Raw genomic sequence first — 19817 nt, 5'->3', positions numbered from 1 at the left:
CTAGGCCCTTAAATCTATTTCTCACTTCCACTGTATAATCATAAGGGATTTGATTTAGGTCATACCTGAATGGTCTAGTGATTTTCCCTACTTTCTTCAATTTCAGTCTGAATTTGGCAATAAGGAGTTCATGATCTGAGCCACAGTCAGCTCCTGCTCTTGTTTTTGCTGACTGTATAGAGCTTCTCCATCTTTGGCTGCAAAGAATATAATCAGTCTGATTTTGATATTGACCATCTGGTGATGTCCATGTGTAGAGTCTTTGCTTGTGTTGTTGGAAGAGGGTGTTTGTTATGACCAGTGCATTTTCTTGGCAAAACTCTATTAGTCTTTGCCCTGCTTCATTCCGTATTCCAAGGCCAAATTTGCCTGTTACTCCAGGTGTTTCTTGACTTCCTACTTTTGCATTCCAGTCCCCTATAATGAAAAGGACATCTTTTTTGGGTGTTAGTTCTAAAAGGTCTTGTAGGTCTTCATAGAACAGTTCAACTTCAGCTTCTTCAGCATTACTGGTTGGGGCATAGACTTGGATTACTGTGATACTGAATGGTTTGCCTTGGAAATGAACAGAGATCATTCTGTCGTTTTTGAGATTGCATCCAAGTACTGCATTTCGGACTCTTGTTGACCATGATGGCTACTCCATTTCTTCTGAGGGATTCCTGCCCGCAGTAGTAGATATAATGGTCATCTGAGTTAAATTCACCCATTGCAGACCATTTGAGTTGTCGATTCCTAGAATGTCGACATTCACTCTTGCCATCTCTTGTTTGACCACTTCCAATTTGCCTTGATTCATGGACCTGACATTCCAGGTTCCTACATTACCATATATAAAATACTTAGCTAATGGGAAGTTGTGTCTCTGCGACAATCTACAGAGGTGGGATGCGGTTGTAGATGGGAGGGAGGTTCAGGAGGGAGGGAATGTATGTATACCTATGGCTGATTCATGTCGGCGTATGGCAGAAACCCACACAACACTGTAAAGCAATTATCCTCCGTTAAAAATAAATAAATAAAAAAGCCAGACTGATTCTAAAGACCTCAACCCTAGACATGACATTTGATTTTCAGTTACACAGGAGGAGTTATAACAAATACATGTATGAATGCTGTAAAACAATCTGTGAGAAAAAAAAAATCAGAATGCCTACTTTCTAACTTAACATAAATTGGGATTGATTTAAGGTTCTGATAACATCAAACCCCTTGAAAGTGAAAGTGTTAGTTACTCAGTTGTGTCCAGCTCTTTGTGACCCCATGAGACTGTAGACTACCAGGCTCCTCTGTCCATGGGATTCTCCAGGCAAGAATACTGGAGTGGGTTGCCATGCCCTCCTCCAGGGGATCCTCCTGACCCAGGGATCAAACCCAAGTCTCCTGCATTGCAGGCAGATTCTTTACCACCTGAGCCATCCCCTTACCCCCCCCTCCCCAACAAAATAGGAATAAGAGAAAAAGTGACTTATTTTCTTAATATTTTTTGGCTTGCTTAATTCTCAACGATTTATGCCAATGGACAGGATGTACTGATAAATGCAATCTATTAATTTAATCTTTTTTTTTTGGTGGTGGCAGGGGGTGGGGGTGGGGTAAGGTGGTGGTATGTAAGGGCCGTAAGGCCGGGAGCGCTGCCATTTTTATTCAATCATTGATCTTGGGAGCAGGCTCTCTACTGCCACAGAACTGTTGGTGAATTTTAGGGGCTGTGCCAGGGAAAAGTTTCTACTTAAGAGTAGGTTGCTACTTTGTAAGTGGGAGACTTGCCAGGGAACGTGTTACAGTCCCATCTTAAGGGCTCCATGCACTTTAACATTTTCTTATACTGCCACTCCAGTGTTCTTGCCTGGAAAATCGCATGGACAGAGGAGCCTGGTGGGCTACAGTCCATGGGGTCACAGAGTCAGACATGACTGAGTGACTAAATGACGATGACGATACTGCCATTTATGTTCATAGTATCACAGTCAAGTACCTGAGGGTCATTTTCAAGTGGAGAAAATGAGAAACAGAATGAAAGAGACCATCTAACTCTAATTACAATATTAATTCCATCGTCAGAGGTCAGCTAACATCAATAATAGAAGTTCTCTTGCAACAGTGAATTCCCACTTTGTGGGACAATCTCTGCAACATAAGCCACAGGTACTTTCCACTAGGAACCCCACACTCCTCAATGGAAAGCAACTCCGAGTTTAAGAAATGGAAACATAGGTGAAAATGGTCAAAGGGTAAAAACTTTCAGTTGTGAGATGAGTAAGTCCCCGAGTGCACAGGTATAGCAAGGTGACTATAGTTAACAGTACCATATAGGCATGCCTCGTTTTATTGTTTTTTGATGATATTGTTCTTTTTTTTAATTGAAGGTTTGTGGAACCCTGTACTTAGCAAATCTATTGACAATTTTTCCAATAGCCTTTGCTCACTTCATGTTTCTGTGTCCCATTTTTTTAATTCTCATAATATTTCAAACTTTCTCATTATTATTATATTTGTTATGCCGAACTGTGATCAGATCTTCTGTTACCACTGAAAAAAGATTACAACATGCTGAAGGCTCAGATGATGGTTAGCATATTTTAGCAATAAAGCATTTTTAAATTAGCACCAGAGGCAGCACTAGTGGTAAAGAACCCGCCTGCCAAAGCTGGAGATCTAAGAGACACAGGTTCAATCCCTGGGTCGGGAAGATCCCCTGCAGAAGGACATGACATCCCACCCCAGTATTCCTGCCTGAAGAATCCCATGGACAGAGGAGCCTGGTGGGCCACAGTCCATGGGGTCGCAAAGAGTTGGATATGACTGAAGGGACTTAGCACACACACATTGTTTTTTAGACATGATACTACTGCACACTTAACAGGCTACAGGACACGGTACACATAATTTTTATATGCACTGGGGAATCAAAAAATTCATGCGACTTTCTTTCTTGTGATATTTGATTCATTGCGGTGATCTGGAAAACCAAACTTGCAGTGTCTTTGAGGTTTGCCTATATTGTACATTTGAAAGTTATTGACAGAACAGATCCTGAAGTTCTTATCACACATACGCACAAAAGCCAATGTGTAAGTATGATGGATGTTAACTGAACTTACTGTGCAGCATGTATATCAAATCCTTATGCTGCATACCTAAAACTCATACAGTGTTATATGCCAACTGTATCTTAATTAAACTGGAGAAAAAGAAAGGGCTCAGGAATCTCACTTTCATTAAACTGGTCACAGTGTGGTTGACTCTGGTGGTGTTCTTCCCCTGCACTTAAGTTTGCTGATACTTAGTGATGGAAGAGGACTATAGAATGCTGTCCCCCAGCCTGCTGACCACAATTTCCTGCATTCTGTCATCTCTCTTCTTCCAGGTTGGATCCTTTAATGGCCCACATGCAACCAAGAAAGCACAGGAAAGAGGGATCCTCGTCTCCCCCACACACCACCCACAGGCATCAAGACTTTGATGTTCCCTACATATTGCAGAACTAGTCTAAGCTTCACACACTGAAGATTATAGAATTTGGGAGTTGCAAGTAAGAGAAAAATGAGCATGGTTAAAAATCCCAAAGACTGCAAACATGTTCTTTATAGAGAGGTGAGAATTAGCTATGGTTTAGTGGTGGTCATGGCTTTTAATGCTATTAAAACAAAATAAACATTTCATACTATAGAACTATTGAATGAGATCCCTCCCAGATTTCTAAAATAAATCTGACAGTTTCACAAAAAATGCATCAAAATCTTTCTGATCTACCTGTCTCCATTCTATGACCTAGATGTCTAGACTGAGTGAATAATATATAGAAGATGACAGTTTCCAAGTGATCTTACTTCTATCTATCTGTTTCTTTTGGTGGCTTTTAAGGACAATCACTGCAGCCTTGGGATCTAGTGGCCCCAGAAACAACCCATTCTCCCTCTTGTCAGCCCAACAGCATGGTATTCCCCTTCACTCACTGGAGATAAGGGTGGAGGAGAGGGGCTTCCCTGGTGGTCCACTGGTTAAGAATCCGCCTGCCAATGCAGGAGACTTGGGTTTGATCCCCAGACCAGAAGATTCCACATTCCAAGGAGAAGCTAAGCCCGTGTGCCGTAACTACTGAGCCAGTGCTCTGGACCCGAGAACCACAACTATTGAAGCTCCTGCACCTAGAGCCTGTGCTCCGCAACAAGAGAAGCCACTGCAGTGAGAAGCCAGCTCACCACAATGAAGAGTAGCCCCTACTCACTGCAACTAGAGAAAGCCCATGCGCTGCAGTGAACACCAGCACAGCCACAAAGAGAATAAATAAATCTTTCAAAAAGAAGAGTGGAGGAGAAAAAAGCTGAATTTGTTGTTTTAAGTCTCAAAACTCCTAGACTCATGAAAGTGTTAGCCACTCAGTTGTGTCCGACTCTTTGTGACCCCATGGACCGAATTCAGCCCGCCAGGCTCCTCTGGTCCATGGAATTCTCCAGCCAAGAATACTGGAGTGTCCATTTCCTTCTCCAGGAGATCTTCCCAAACCAAGGGTAGAACCTGGGTCTTCTGAACTGCAGGAAACTACACTCCTAGACTCACAACACACATTTTTTCCCCTACCTAGGCCTATTCTCTTCCCTCAAGTTTTCACTGCCTGGAAGGTGGAGGTTGGGCAGCTTCTTGTTCAGAAGTGGATGAGGCATGTCCCATTAGAGAGGTGACTAGGAATCAGCTGCCACCATAGTGAGTCTAGAATGCAGAGTAAGTCGGGGTTTGCTGATAGGTATAATGGGTGTGTATGCTGTGCACTTAGTCGTTCAGTTGTGTCTGACTCTTTGCGACCCCATGGACTGCAGCCCACCAGGTTCCTCTGTCCATGGGGATTCTCCACGCAAGAATACTGGAATGGGTTGCCATGCCCTCCTCCAGGGGATCTTCCCAACCCAGGGATCGAACCCAGGTCTCCTGCATTGGAGGCAGATTCTTTACCATCTCAGCCACCAGGGAAGCCCAATGAAGTATAATACACACTGGCTTTTCTTGGGAACACTAATTCCACTTCTGATCTAGTCTTTTTTTAATTTTCATCTACCTGTCATTTAAAACTGAAAATACCACAAGCTGAATTTAGTGTATTAGGTTGGGGCAAAAGTAATTTCAGTTTTACAAGTGTTGAACTTTGTCGTTTGATATTGAAATACATTCTTAAATAAATGTGGTTCTGCTATACATCATTTTAATGTGCATGTCTCACTTTATGATTTTTTGCTAATGAGATATTACTTGTGGTTTAATTTATATTTCTTTTAGACAACAGAAATAATGTTAGACAAAAAGCAAAGATGAGTGATTTTTTATTCGAGTTCAAAATGGTCATAAAGCATCAGAGACAATTCAAAACATCAACAATGCATCTGGCCCAGAAACTGCTAATGAATGTAGAGTGCAGTGGTTGTTCAAGAAGTTTTGCAAAGGAGACGAGAGCCTTGAGGATGAGGAGTACAGTGGCTGACCATCGGAAGTTAACAATGACCAATTGAGAGGATCATTGAAGCTGATCCTCTTACAACTACGTGAAAAGTTGCCCAAGAACTCAATGTTGACCTTTCTGTGGTTGTTTGGCATTTGAAGCAAACTGTAAAGGTGAAAAAGCTCAATAAGTGGGTGCCTCACAGCTGACTAAAAATTTAAAAATTGTTATTTTGAAGTGTTATCTTCTCTTATTCTATGCAACAACAATGAACCATTTCTCGATCGGATTGTGACGTGCGACAAGTGAATTTTATATGACAACCAGCAATGACCAGCTCAGTGATTGGACTGAGAAGAAGCTCCAAAGCACTTCCCAAAGCCAAACTTGCACCAAGAAAAGGTCATGATCACTGGTGGTCTGCTTCCCATTTGATCCACTACAGCTTTCTGAATCCTGGTGAAACCATTGTATCTGAGAAGTATGCTCAGCAAATTGATGAGATGCACTGAAAACCGCAACGCCTCAGCCAGCACTGGTCAACAGAATGGGCCCATTCTGTTGCCTTCTCCATACCACCACCTGATCGCACGTTGAACAACCAACACTTCAAAAGTTGAATGAATTGGGCTACAAAGTTTTGCCTCATTTGCCATATTCACCTGCTGTTGCTGCTAAGTCACTTCAGTCATGTCTGACTCCGTGTGACCCCACAGATGGCAGCCCACCAGGCTCCCCCGTCCCTGGGATTCTCCAGGCAAGAACACTGGAGTGGGTTGCCATTTCCTTCTCCTGACCTCTCACCAACTGACCTCCACATTTTCAAGCAGCTCGACAATTTTCTGCAGGAAAAGTGCTTCCACAAGCAGCAGGATGCAGAAAATGCTTTCCAAGAGTTTGTAGAATCCTGAAGCATGCTACAGGAATAAACAAACATTTCTTTTTGGCAAAAATGTGTTGATTGTAATGGTTCCTATTTTGATTAATAAAGATGTGTTGGAGCCTAGTTATAATGATTTAAAATTCATGGTACAAAATTTAAAAATTGCAGTCCAAAACTGCAATTACTTTTGTACCAACCTAATAGATTCTTAGGAATGAGAACAAGCTTAGAGAAGATAAAGCGTAGCATTTTCTGAAGTGTGTTCTGCAGAATGCCAGGCCCATGAGGAGCTTTCCTGGCAAGAGGCTCCCACGGCCAAATGACCCTGGAAAACACAGAGCACTCCCCCTCCTGGTGTCTGAGCCTACTGAGGGCTCTGCAGTGTCTCAGAGTAAATAACTATGTTAGATTCACATGCTTGCTTTCGTAGTGGGGCTTGAGCTTCCCTTCTAAGACCACAGGATTTCGATGCGAAAAATGTTCTGAATTTCAAATCCAACTCTCTGTAAACTGGAAGTTCTCCTATCACTGAATTTTCTTGATAATAGGAGATATTCAGAAAAACTTCCTATGACTCATAAGAGATCTACAAAGTGAAAGTAGTAATAACTGCAATTAAAAATGTGTATGTCATGGCAGGGGGGTGGGGGAAGAAGAAGGTGGGATGAATTGAGAGAGCTGCACTGACATATGTACACTACCATGTGTAAAGTAGAGAGCTGGTGGGAAGCTGCTGTGTAGCGGGAGCTCAGCTTGGTGCGCTATGTAACCTAGATGGGGGTGGGGGTGGGAGGGAGATTTGAGAGGGAGGGGATATATATACACACATAGCTGCTCCATGCTGCTGTACAGCAGGAACACACCACTGTAAAGGAATTATACTCCAATAAAAAGTAAGCAAATATATACTCAAAACACATCAGCTGAAAGACTAAATGGATACTGGAGGTATTCTTTTGCCATTTGGGCAGCCAGGGGGACTGATTCATATCAAAAGAATGTTAATGCTTCAAGAATGGGCTGAATATTGAACTGCCCTACATAAAGACACGAAATCCATGCTCAAAGAGGCTTTTTTTTTTTTTTTCTTCAGTGCAAACAAAGCTTGGTGCATCTCAAAATTGCTCAAAGGCCCAGGTCAGGACTGGTGGCCTTTGTGACTGTTTTTGAAGTTAGACAAACTGTTCACCTAGAGAGAATTAAAATGGTGGATTCATGGCGTAAGATGAAAATCCTTTGGAGCTGATACCAGACTCCTAAGCTAGTGAATGTCTACATTAAATCAAATATCTGGATGAAAAGATAAAAGGTGAAGCAATTCTCCACATGTTTTCAAAATGTACCAGGGACATTGTGTTGGTCTTAAAACCAAACAGTTGACTATTTTTCCCCTATATTTCGCCTCAGAATTCTGGCGTCACATATACACCAGCTGAAAAACTTAAGGGGCCAGATGGCCCATGGGTATCATTTTTAGTTTGAATAGAGAACACTGTTTTAGATACTCTTATGGAGGCAAATTATATATTACTCTAAAACCAATTTAGAAAGAAACACTGCAATTCCCAAGGGAAGGCTGGAATTCATCCTGACAATACTGGAATATTAATGCTGACACTCAATGAAAACACTATATAGAAGCAATAGACCAAGAGAAGGCCTACAGAGTCTATGCTTGCTTTCTACTGCTTCTGTTTATTTATTCTAGTTTTTTTCAGTTCTTTTGCAAGGGCAGTGGGAAAACGTGGGACTATAAATATACTTCTGAAAAATCTACCTTATGTCTTTTAGCAGGAAAAGGCCAGAGTGAATTGTGAGGTCAGAAGGGAAGGAGAGAGACAGAGGTGGTGCTGACCATGACACATTGTTCATGAGCCTCTACATACGTTCCTTCATTTCAGTCCCAATGAAAACCTGTGAGGGACACATCCCTGCACCTGTTCTGTAGACAAAGGAAATCGGGACTCCGAGTCCTGCTCCTCATCTAACATCAGGGAGCAGGCAGCGAGTTGGAATGTGAACTCTGAGCAGCTTGTCCTTTCTATGACACCAAGGCAACTCTCCCAGAGAAGGGTGTATCAGGAAAACCAAAAGGTATGGGGATAGAAAGATAAATTCTGTTGTTTAAAGAAACAACTGCATCTCATAAGAATGGCAAGTTATGTCTAAAGGCACCAGAAACCTAATGCGGACATGGCTTTAATCAACAATTTCGATCCCATGGGAACAAATGCATCCAGGGATACTGTAAGGGCTTGGCTTTGCAGTCCTTAACTGTTAACACCGACCACCTGTATCTGAAAAAGACTCTCCAAAATATACAAGCAGCTCATGCAGCTCAATATCAAAAAAATACAAACCCAATCAAAAAATAGGCAGAAGATATAGAGACATTTCCCCAAAGAAGACATACAGATAGCTAACAAACAAATGAAAATACACTCACCATCACTCATTATCAGAGAAATGCAAATCAAAAGTACAATGACATATCACCCCACACCAATTAAAATGGCCACTCTCAAGAAATCTACAAACAATAGATGCTGGAGAGGGTGTGGAGAAAAGGGAACCCTCTTGCACTGTTGGTGGGAATGTAAATTGATACAGCCACTATGGAGAACTGGTTGGAGGTTCTAGAACTACCATATGACCTAGCAATCCCACTCTTGGGCATATATCCTGAGAAAACCATAATTCAAAAAGACACATGTAACTCATTGATCACTGCAGCACTATTTACAATAGCTATGACATAGAAGCAGCCTAGATGTTTATTGACAGATGAATGGATAAAGAAGATGTAGTATTATGTATACAATGGAATGTTAGCGATAAAAAGAAATGAAATTGGGTCATTTGTAGTGACATGAATGGACCTAGAGTCTGTCGTACAAAATAAGTCAGAAAGAGAAAAACAAATATTGCATATGGGTTAGTTTTAAGACAATGACAAACAGGATTATAGGTGGTATAACACCATAAGGACATCATTACAAGACTAATTTCTGAATATGGGTCATAGTTAAATAGACCAAACCTCACTGTTCCCAATTACTATTTGTAGATGTCTAATTTAATTACTATTCAATATAGAAAACCATAAGTATTGTATGAGGCACTAAAATTTATATTTCTTCCAAACAAACCTAGATTACTATGTCCTACTATTTAGAAATGGCTCCCCAAGAAACCAACAGATATAGTGAAGGAACAAAAGCTGAAAGACATTTACTGTATTTTGGTACCAAAGAAAGGAATTCATTAAATTTAAAAAGTGAAGTTAGTAGTTGATCAATGGCAGTTCAGATACTGAATAGAAATGGAGTTTGAAATTTAATGGATGAGTGAAAATATAGAAAAAGCTCAGAAAAGCCGAAGTCTGCAAAACATCTTATACCACAAATACCTTAATATTTGGTAAAACAAACAAACAAACAAAAACCCAGCATTTGGACTTCCTGGTGGTCCAGTTGTTAAGAATCTGCCTCCCAGTGCAGGGGACACAGGTTTGATCTCGGAGCCAGGAAGATCCCACATGTTGAGGAGTAACCAAGCCTGTGTTATACGTCACAACCACTGAAGCCTGCACCTAACACCCATGTTCTGTACAGCAAGAGAAGCCACTGCAGTAAGAAGCTCAACAGAGGGCAGTCCCCTGCGTGCCACAACTTGAGAAAGCCCGCATGTAGCAATGAAGACCCAGTACAGCAAAAAAAAACAAAACTCAAACAAACCAAGCATCTACACTGCTTTCAATAAATTCCAGGTACATTCACAGAAATCTTGAGTCAGTCTAAAGAGGATGGGTACTCACCACATCAAAGGCCGTGAACACGTGACAGTAGTGGTGATTGGACTTCAAGTCCTTAGTGATATAAGCGAACGTCGAGAGGTCTTCCGGGTCCTGGGCAGCACAGGAGATGTTACGAATCTCATGCTCAGCAATTATGTTCTGGAAGAAATGACATAAATGACCACTGTTTTCCTCTGCAAACCAGCCTATTTTAGAACCAAGGCAAACGACCTGGGAAGCAGCTGCTGTCCCTTTTCCTAGAATGTTCTAGACCAGCAACATTCAAAATGACCCACTCTCTGTGGGCAAAGGTACACCAGGTCTGGAAGGAATATTTTCGTTTAATGAAAAACAACCTAAAATAGTCTGAACCCGGAGCAGCAGTTCTTGCCTGGCACCGTGTAGACACTTTAAAAAAAATAATTATTGTTAAGGATTTTACTGTTTCCATCCCCCACGTACACTGGGAGAGTCAGCGCTGCCTCCTGCCAGCTCTTCCTGGAAAAGCCCCCCTGCCCTGTTCTGCTTCCCCAGGAACCTGAGCCCTCACCATCCCTTACTGTTGTCCTGTGCCGGCCAGAGCTCCCCAGAGCCAGGCAGGTTGGGGAGGGCAAGTCAAAGCACTCTCTCTTGACAACTCTGCAGAGACGAGGGTGCAGGGGTGGGAGGAGGGAAACAGCGCACCGCAGGCTTGACGCAGGGCCCTGTGGATGACAACACTTTGCTAACTATTCCCGCCGTGTTGTAATTACGAGTGGGCGAGTGGGCGCTGGAGGTTAGCCTCAGCAGCTCACAGGTGGAAACTGGTCCTCAGACAGTGTAAGTGCCTTAACGCAGGGCAGGTGGTGGAGCTGAGCCCACAATCTGCGGTTTATCGGACCGCAGAGCTCAGGCTCTCTCAAATACAATGCAATGCTTCTCACCCCCAGCCTCTCTCTCACTGGTTCAACACCATTTCATTTTTCTTCTCACTAGCAATTTTTTCATGGCCTCTCCTTGCCAGCCTCCTCATCCCAACCTCATTCCCAATAATGGGAAAGTGCCCGAGGAAACGTTTAGGTACAATTACCCTGAAGCACAAAATAATCAAGGAGAAACCACTGGGCTGCAAACCCTGCCAGATACTTCTTTTGATATATTGATGAATTTAAGAAGGAAAATATTTCACATAATCGTGCAATCATTTCTTAATCTCATAATATCCCATTTATAATCTCATAATATCTCATTTATGATTTCTGCAGTTGTCATAGATCTAAAACCTTTAATGATTACCCTAATTACTTTGTAATTGCACAGTCTTAAATAACCCAAGCACATATAATGCTCCGGGTACACCCATCAATATCTAAAAATGCTTACAAAATGCCCTTCCCTGCCAGCGCCCCGAGCAAGTTTTTCATGCCCCTCACTCTGCTGAGCTGTGTGGTTAGGAAGCAATTACAGAATTAACACATGAAAGAAAATTAAATTAAGACATTCTTCACAGTGGTCCCTTATGTTGATACTACATGTAGCACTGTCAAAAATAAACTGGAGTCAGAATCGCATAAACAAGTAACATCCTCTTGCAGGATAGAATTTCAAGATAGAAGGTCCAGAGCCTCTTCTGACATCCAGACAGCATTTCTTCAAGAAGAAAACTAAATTAGGAACTTGTGAAATCTTAAATTTAAAATTAATAAGAGCTGCGTGATCTTTATAGGTACAGTGTTAGCAGGTGCTCTGGGCCTCCACCGTCATTTGATTTACTTTGTTTCCGTCATTTTAATTGGGGGCTGCGAGTTCTTTCGGCAAGTCTGTGTGGATGCAGTCTCATCATCCAGGATCCACTCTTACTGGAAATAGAGCATTGGCTCCAACTTAATTGGTGTGTTGTGTTCTTGAGATTTTTAACTAGCATAAGGTAGATTCATTGGAAGGACTGATGCTGAGGCTCCAATACTTTGGCTACCTGATGCAAAGAGCTGACTCACTGGAAAATACCTCGATGCTGGGAAAGATTGAGGGCAAAAGAGGAAGGGGGCCACAAAGGATGAGATGGTTGGATGACATCATCAACTCAATGGACATGAGTCTGAGCAAACTCCGAGAGATAGCGAAGGACAAGGAAGCCTGGCGTGCTGTAGTTGATGGGGTTGCAAAGAGTCAGACATGACTGAACAACAACAAAAAAGGTAGATTAACTTCTCAGGAAAGTGTTACAGTGAAAAGTGCCCTGTGACTTTTATTGCACTGAATACCCTGAATCTTGCCAGTTCATAAGATGTCACTCTTGATTTTCAATGATGTATGACAGCCCTCTGGCCCAGGGAAAACTTGTAAAGTAGATCAAGCTTTATCTCTTGAGCTCTCTCTTAATTCTGAGCTTCGTGTGTCTGTCCTCCCCAAGTTTGTATCTTGAAATCCTAGCTCCCAGTGTGATGGTGCTTAGAGGTGGGCCTTTGGGATGTGATTAGGTCAAGAGGGTGGAGCTCTCGTGAAGGTGATTAGTGCTTTTACAAGACGAGGAGCCAGTAGGTCCTTGGTTATTCATTTCAAATATAGCAGTATGTACCTGTTCATCCCAAACTTCCTAACTATCCCTCCTCCCCATCTTTTCCCCCAGAAATCATAAGTTCATTCTCTAGGGAACTCTGCTCAATGTTCTGTGGCAGCCTGGATGGGAGAGGAGTTTGGGGGAGAATGGATGCATGTGAATGTATGGCTGAGTCCCTTTGCTGTCCACCTGAAACTATCACAACACGGTTCATCAGCTATACTCCAATACAAAATAAAACATTTAATAGAAATAAATAAATAAATCTAAGTTGGCTGAAAAAAATTGCAAAAAAAAAAAAAACCCCACCCCAAAACAGTCGAGAGAGCCAACTGGCCCTCTCTGCCATGAGGACACAGCAGGAAGATGGCTGTTTATGAAGCAGCAAATGGAGGCTTTCATCAGATACTGTATCTGTTGCTGACTTAATTTTGGACTTTCCAGCCTCTGAAATTGTGAGAAATAAATATTTGTGGTTTAAGCAACCCCATCTATGGTAATTTATTACAGCACTAAGACACTTTTCCTCTTTCTTGACTTTCCCTCCCAATTTTCTGAAACCCATCCCCACAACCACTCCTGCCCTCCACTCCCTCACTTCTCTCATCCCCAGGAGCCCAGGACTGTCTCTTAACTCTGAGGCCCTGCCCTCCTCCATGCTGCTCCATGTTCCAAAATCAGCCTCTTCACCTACTGCTGAAACTTTTATTCCTCTGTTCTCATGGTCTAAACCAGAGGAAAGGCAGGCTAATAAAAATGTTCTATAATCAGTTAATAGCTCATGTTACTGGCCTTTAATCATCCTAATTGGCAGTTGAAAAATATGCTTATAAATGAATTCATACTGATGGACTGGCTGGGGAGGTATCTTGAACAGAACTTCCTGATAGGTTGGTGGTGCTGGAATGTGGACAGGACCTGGGATCTCACAACTGATGTAACCGAGCAGGACTCACTGCTGATGTAACCGAGTGAGGCCTTTTCAGGACAGATCCCGCTCCCACATGCTCTCAGAAGTACCCAGATAATAGTAGCTCATGCCTGAGTTTTTCAGATGCTAAAAAACCACCACCATGCATGCATGCTTAGTTGCTTCAGTCATGTTGGACTCTTTGCGACCCCATGGACTGTAGCCCAACAGGCTCCTTTGTCCATGGGATTCTCCAGGCAAGAATACTGGAGTGGGTTGCCTTTCTCCAGGGGATCTTTTTGACCTAGGGATCGAACCCACATGTCTTGTGTCTCCTGCATCAGCAGGCGAGTTCTTTTGTACTAGCACTTGGGAAGAAATGAACTACTTGATGATCAAGAGCGCACAGCCACCAGGCCACCTGGCGCCTAAGGGTTGATCACCATCAACCAGTCAAGAGAACTATGCATGAGCTGATCACATACCTGGGGACACCAGTCCCTCACTTGGTCTTTAAAAATGCTCTGCTGAAAAAACTAAAAAAAGGTGTGGTGGTTCTTTATTTATTTTTTTTTAATGCTTTGCTGAAACCCTCCAGGGAGTTTGGGTATGGGCATGGGCCACCCATTCTCCTTGCCTGGCCCTGCAATAAACATCTCTCTGCTTCACACGCTGACACTGGGAGTGTTTAGCCTCACTGTGTGTCAGGCACACAAACCTACATGTGGGGACACTGAGCTCAATGCTGCCATCACTGCATCACCTTTGTAGAATGGCAAGGCCAGGTCTCCATGTGTATGATGATTCTGAGACTCAGGAATAGTCCTGGCCTACAGACTACACCACAGCTGTGGATGGAATGGAGGCTGCATGTGCTATAAACAACTTGTTTAGGCAAAAGTCCTAAATTAATCTATGCCTAAAAAAATAGCATAAGCCCCACCTGAGGCTGACATTCAAAACAAACAAACCCAGGCACTGAGTTATTCCTAATTTAGCTGGATGGGAAGACTGAGAAGGGGGTCAGAGCAGGAAGGCAAAATGCAACCCAATCTTGGTCAAGTGCTGGATGTGGGGACTGTGTCACCTCTTAGAAGGCCCTGCTGATCTGAAGACGGGTTTGGAACTAAGCAGTTGTAGTCTTCTTGGTGGAAAGCCACGCTAGAGCTACCTTGGGCTACGGAGCACCAGAAAGCTGGTGTGATTTATCTGTAACATTTTAGTATAAATCTATTCCAAGTCCCATTTTTAGTTCAATGTCATTTTCGCTTCTTCCTTTTCAAATAGAGTTTAATTATTCAATTTGTTTCCTATGTTGGTAGGTAATAAACTCATGAGTTGATAACCAGGTACCTAGCCTTCTCCATGAACTCAGCCACAGCTATTTCTTCATGAGAGTAAAAGGAAAGAAGTGTTTTGCTGGAAGGTTCACCTTTTACCTAGTCAAATGCAAGCAAATAGGAATGGAAGTGTAAATTAAGCATCCATTGCACTTCAAACGAATTGGTAGAAGGAGCTGTGGAAACAGAAAAAAGTAACAGAAAAAAGCATTAGGTTAGGGAATGGGAAAGTCAAGTTTTAGTCCTTCTCAGTGACCAGCTGGTTGTGTCACTGCAGGGCAGTCACTTGGAAAAGGGTCTGAGGCCTTTGGTTACTCTTCATGTCCGGAGAAGTCCAAACACCCCCTCTATGTGACCAGGGCAGGGTTACAGAGATGTGGTGGTCGGGAGGGAACAGTTTAAGAATCAAGAACAATGAAAACATCAAACATAAACAATAAGCTGTGACTTCTGCTTGTGTCTCAGTACAGGCTTAGTGGTCACAGCACCTCAAATTGTGAGGTCTTCCTAGATGTCTACAAATCACAAGTCCTTCACTTCAAGTCAGAGTGGCTCCCTGTAGACAATGCTTCCCAGGGGAGGAACCTGTGGTGCAAACTGGAAGCAGGACCTGGAGTGCATCAGCCTGCTCCTTGCCTGCTGTGGGCATTAACCAGAGGCTGGCCTTTGCACAGGACCAAGTGGCATACACGATGCCCTGCAGACACTGCTGATGAGCACAGCTCCCTTCACACCACAACCCGAGCACAACCCTTCAGCGGTGGCTCCTCCACACCCCCTGAAACCAGGCCTTCAGCCCTGGCTGGCAGTGTCTCTCAGCCGTCCTCAGACAAACTCTACCAGCGCAGCTCTTCACTGTTTCCTACCTTCTAACACAAGCTCTCTGCTCTGGTTTCTCACACACTAACTCCTAGGCCACGGCCCTGAGTCACCCACCATCCACCCTCAGATTGAAGCACATCAGCTACACCTTAGGATGCTGGGATGGGGACCCTGTGTAGCCACCAGTGTTGAAATCAATGTCCCCAAATTCCTGAAAAAGCCAGCCAAGTGCTTTTTAACTAGTTTTAAAATTACCCAGACTCACCAGTTTTCTTTTGTGATTGCCAAAAAGAGATATGAAATTGGAATGTAACATATTATCTTAAAGGTCATACAGAGTTTGGCTCCACCTGCCACCAACATATGCATCTGCCTTTGCTCTGGATTTTGAGAAGAGGCTGAGGACCACACTGTGAGGACTTGAAAGACACATGGGCTTTCTTCATCTAGTGTCTTTATTCATGCAATTATCTTTGGCATATCTTTCAGTGCTTAGATGTCCAGGTAGTCCTTAGTGGGGAGAGCTCTATGAGTAACTCATCTAAGTACGGGTGACTAAAGCAGAAGCATCTTCTCAAAGTCTAGGATCAAGATCTACGGCCACTAATGTGTCCATAAGGTAAAGGCCACAGAGCCAACAGTGCTCCCTCCTTCCTCTGATGGTGGAGAGAGCGTTAGAGAGGATGCTATTATCATAGATGCACTCAGTCATGCCACCAGCTTCATGGGACGACAGTCTTAAGACTCTGGAAACGTCTCAGGGCAAATACAACTTGTTTAGAAAATGTCAGAATCCAAGCCTGCTAATAACATTGTTAATCTAAGAGATTGTTAAACTCATATGCTGAAAATATACTGCCTTTCATGATTTTCAAATGCAAATGGGGTTGAGGCAACTGCTCCAGGTTAAAAAAATGCCAAAGACTTTCTTGAAGTTTAGATACAGTGAAAACAATGGTATCTTAAGAATTCCATAAAGTTTTGAAACTTTAAAGACCAATTGACTATAACCTAGGGCTAAAGGAAGCGACTAAAATTGCTTCTAAGAAATGAAAAAGCAAATCAATTGGGATTTTTCTGATCAGGCTCCCCACAACTGTAATCTGATAATGGTAACTATACAAAAAAAATCTTCACGACCCAGATAATCACGATGGTGTGATCACTCACCTAGAGCCAGACATCCTGGAATGTGAAGTCAAGTGGGCCTTAGAAAGCATCACTACGAACAAAGCTAGTGGAGGTGATGGAATTCCAGTTGAGCTATTTCAAATCCTGAAAGATGATGCTGTGAAAGTGCTGCACTCAATATGCCAGCAAATTTGGAAAACTCAGCAGTGGCCACAGTACTGGAAAAGGTCAGTTTTCATTCCAGTCCCAAAGAAAGGCAATGCCAAAGAATGCTCAAACTACTGCACAATTGCACTCATCTCACATGCTAGTAAAGTAATGCTCAAAAATCTCCAAGCCAGGCTTCAGCAATACGTGAACCGTGAACTTCCTGATGTTCAAGCTGGTTTTAGAAACGGCCGAGGAGCCAGAGATCAAATTGCCAACATCTGCTGGATCATGGAAAAAGCAAGAGAGTTCCAGAAAAACATCTATTTCTGCTTTATTGACTATGCCAAAGCCTTTGACTTTGTGGATCACAATAAACTGTGGAAAATACTGAAAGAGATGGGAATACCAGACCACCTGATCTGCCTCTTGAGAAATCTGTATGCAGGTAAGGAAGCAACAGTTAGAACTGGACATGGAACAACAGACTGGTTCCAAATAGGAAAAGGAGTAGGTCAAGGCTGTATATTATCACCCTGCTTATTTAACTTATATGCAGAGTACATCATGAGAAATGCTATACTGGAAGAAACACAAGCTGGAATCAAGATTGCCGGCAGAAATATCAATCACCTCAGATATGCAGATGACACCACCCTTATGGCAGAAAGTGAAGAGGAACTCAAAAGCTTCTTGATGAAAGTGAAAGTGGAGAGTGAAAAAGTTGGCTTAAAGCTCAACATTCAGAAAATGAAGATCATGGCATCCGGTCCCATCACTTCATGGGAGATAGATGGGGAAACAGTGGAAACAGTGTCAGACTTTATTTCTGGGGGCTCCAAAATCACTGCAGATGGTGACTGCAGCCATGAAATTAGAAGACGCTTACTCCTTGGAAGGAAAGTTATGACCAACCTAGATAGCATATTGAAAGGCAGAGACATTACTTTGCCAACAAAGGTTCATTTAGTCAAGGCTATGGTTTTCCCTGTGGTCATGTATGGATGTGAGAGTTGGACTGTGAAGAAGGCTGAGCGCCGAAGAATTGATGCTTTTGAACTGTGGTGTTGGAGAAGACTCTTGAGAGTCCCTTGGACTGCAAGGAGATCCAACCAATCCATTCTGAAGGAGATCAGCCCTGGGATTTCTTTGGAGGGAATGATGCTGAAGCTGAAACTCCAGTACTTTGGCCACCTCATGTGAAGAGTTGACTCATTGGAAAAGACTCTGATGCTGGGAGGGATTGGGGGCAGGAGGAGAAGGGGATGACAGAGGATGAGATGGCTGGATGGCATCACTGACTCGATGGACGTGAGTCTGGGTGAACTCCGGGAGTTGGTGATGGACAGGGAGGCCTGGCGTGCTGCAATTCATGAGGTCGCAAAGAGTTGGACACGACTGAGCGACTTAACTGAACTGAATGGTAACTGAACTTACTCATTGGAAAAGATCCTGATGCTGGGAAAGATTGAGGGCAGGAGAAGAAGGGGACGACAGAGGATGAGATGGTTGGATGGCAACGCCGACTCAATGGACACGGGTTTGGGTGGACTCCAGGAGTTGGTAATGGACAGGGAGGCCTGGTGTGCTGCGGTTTTGGGGTTGCAAGGCATTTGACATGACTGAGCGACTGAACTGAACTGAATGGTAACTATCAATGACATATTGCCAGGTTGAAGCCATCATCCACCTAAGGCATCTGACTCTGAGTGTGCTCTGGACATCATTGGCTAGCTTGAGTAGGCTGCATTATCAGCTTTCTGCCTGGGTTTCAGGACTGCTTCTAAAACTGGGAGGTTGTTCTCCTCAGTAGACTTGGGGAGCTTGGGCTTATCTGACCACTGACACAGCAGTTTTCTTCATTACAGAAAACAAACTGGGAAGGCTTTCAGTGCGTGAAAGCCATTGAATCTGGGGATTCACATAGTCAGGCTTATTACAGTCAAGAGTCATTGGCTACAGGATGTTTCCCTGAATCTAAATCCAGGTGCCCTGGTCATAAATTTCCATCATTTAAATTCATCTGATTCATGACTTCTGCTTCCTTTCCCCAGAATGGAGTGGGTCCAACTGGGAGGACTGGGTAGGCAGTCCAGAAAACAAACAGTGTTCACCAATGGGGATCACCTCATTTCCCCAATTTCTATACTTTACTGGTTGGAAGGATGGAAGACTAAAATGCAGGGACATGTGGGGGTTTGGGAGGAAGAGCCAGTCAGGTTTGAGTTTCTGGAGGGTGAGAGTGGTCACACCCGCATTTTCTAGTTTAGCACCTGCACTCCATCATCTTTGCCAAGAAAGGACACTTTTGAAGTAAAATGTAACCTGTTTGTCTGCACTTGACCTTGGAGCCCATGAACCATTCTCCCAGTGAGTGCAAGGTCATAGCATGGTCACAGCATGGCCTGAGCTTTTCGGATGGTGCCTCTTAAGGAAACAATGCAGTTGAAACCCTCTCTTCCATCTCAATAGTTGAGAATGAAATGCAATTATACGATGTAAAAGCCAGAGCGTGTGTTCCCTGTGTCAGGTATTCATTACATACATCAAAAGAAAGCACAGGCCTATCTCTGGAGAAAGGGAGAAACAAACACTCTAGTCTGTTGCCTAGTGACACTTCCTCTGACGGAGGAATGAACACTGATGCGTTTTCACTCTAGACACGATTTTTCCTGTTTTAATGTTCCCTGGACCCAAAGGGATATTATCAGATCCTGAACAGCACAGTCTATGAGGGAAGGTACCTTGGAAAGGTGAATGCAAGATATGTGTAGAAATCCTGGATCAGGCCTCCAGATGCAAGGTGCCCGTGTGT

At 43.2% G+C, this 19817-nt stretch overlaps 1 protein-coding gene across 16 annotated transcripts in view; it reads right to left on the bottom strand.

Moving 5' to 3' along the window:
• The window catches only part of ANKS1B (ankyrin repeat and sterile alpha motif domain containing 1B), a 1175033-nt gene that overhangs the window by 31699 nt on the left and 1123517 nt on the right, over nucleotides 1–19817 (bottom strand). For all 16 annotated transcript variants that reach the window (XM_027542059.1, XM_027542058.1, XM_027542067.1 and 13 more), the window contains one exon: nucleotides 10135–10272. In XM_027542059.1, coding sequence (XP_027397860.1) covers nucleotides 10135–10272 — 138 coding nt within the window. The remainder of the gene's footprint in view (nucleotides 1–10134; nucleotides 10273–19817) is intronic.

Source organism: Bos indicus x Bos taurus, chromosome 5, assembly GCF_003369695.1.
Source record: "Bos indicus x Bos taurus breed Angus x Brahman F1 hybrid chromosome 5, Bos_hybrid_MaternalHap_v2.0, whole genome shotgun sequence".
Classification (NCBI taxonomy): domain Eukaryota; kingdom Metazoa; phylum Chordata; class Mammalia; order Artiodactyla; family Bovidae; genus Bos; species Bos indicus x Bos taurus.
The sequence above is the reverse complement of the archived record's forward strand: the minus strand, read 5'-3'. Positions and strand labels throughout refer to the sequence as shown.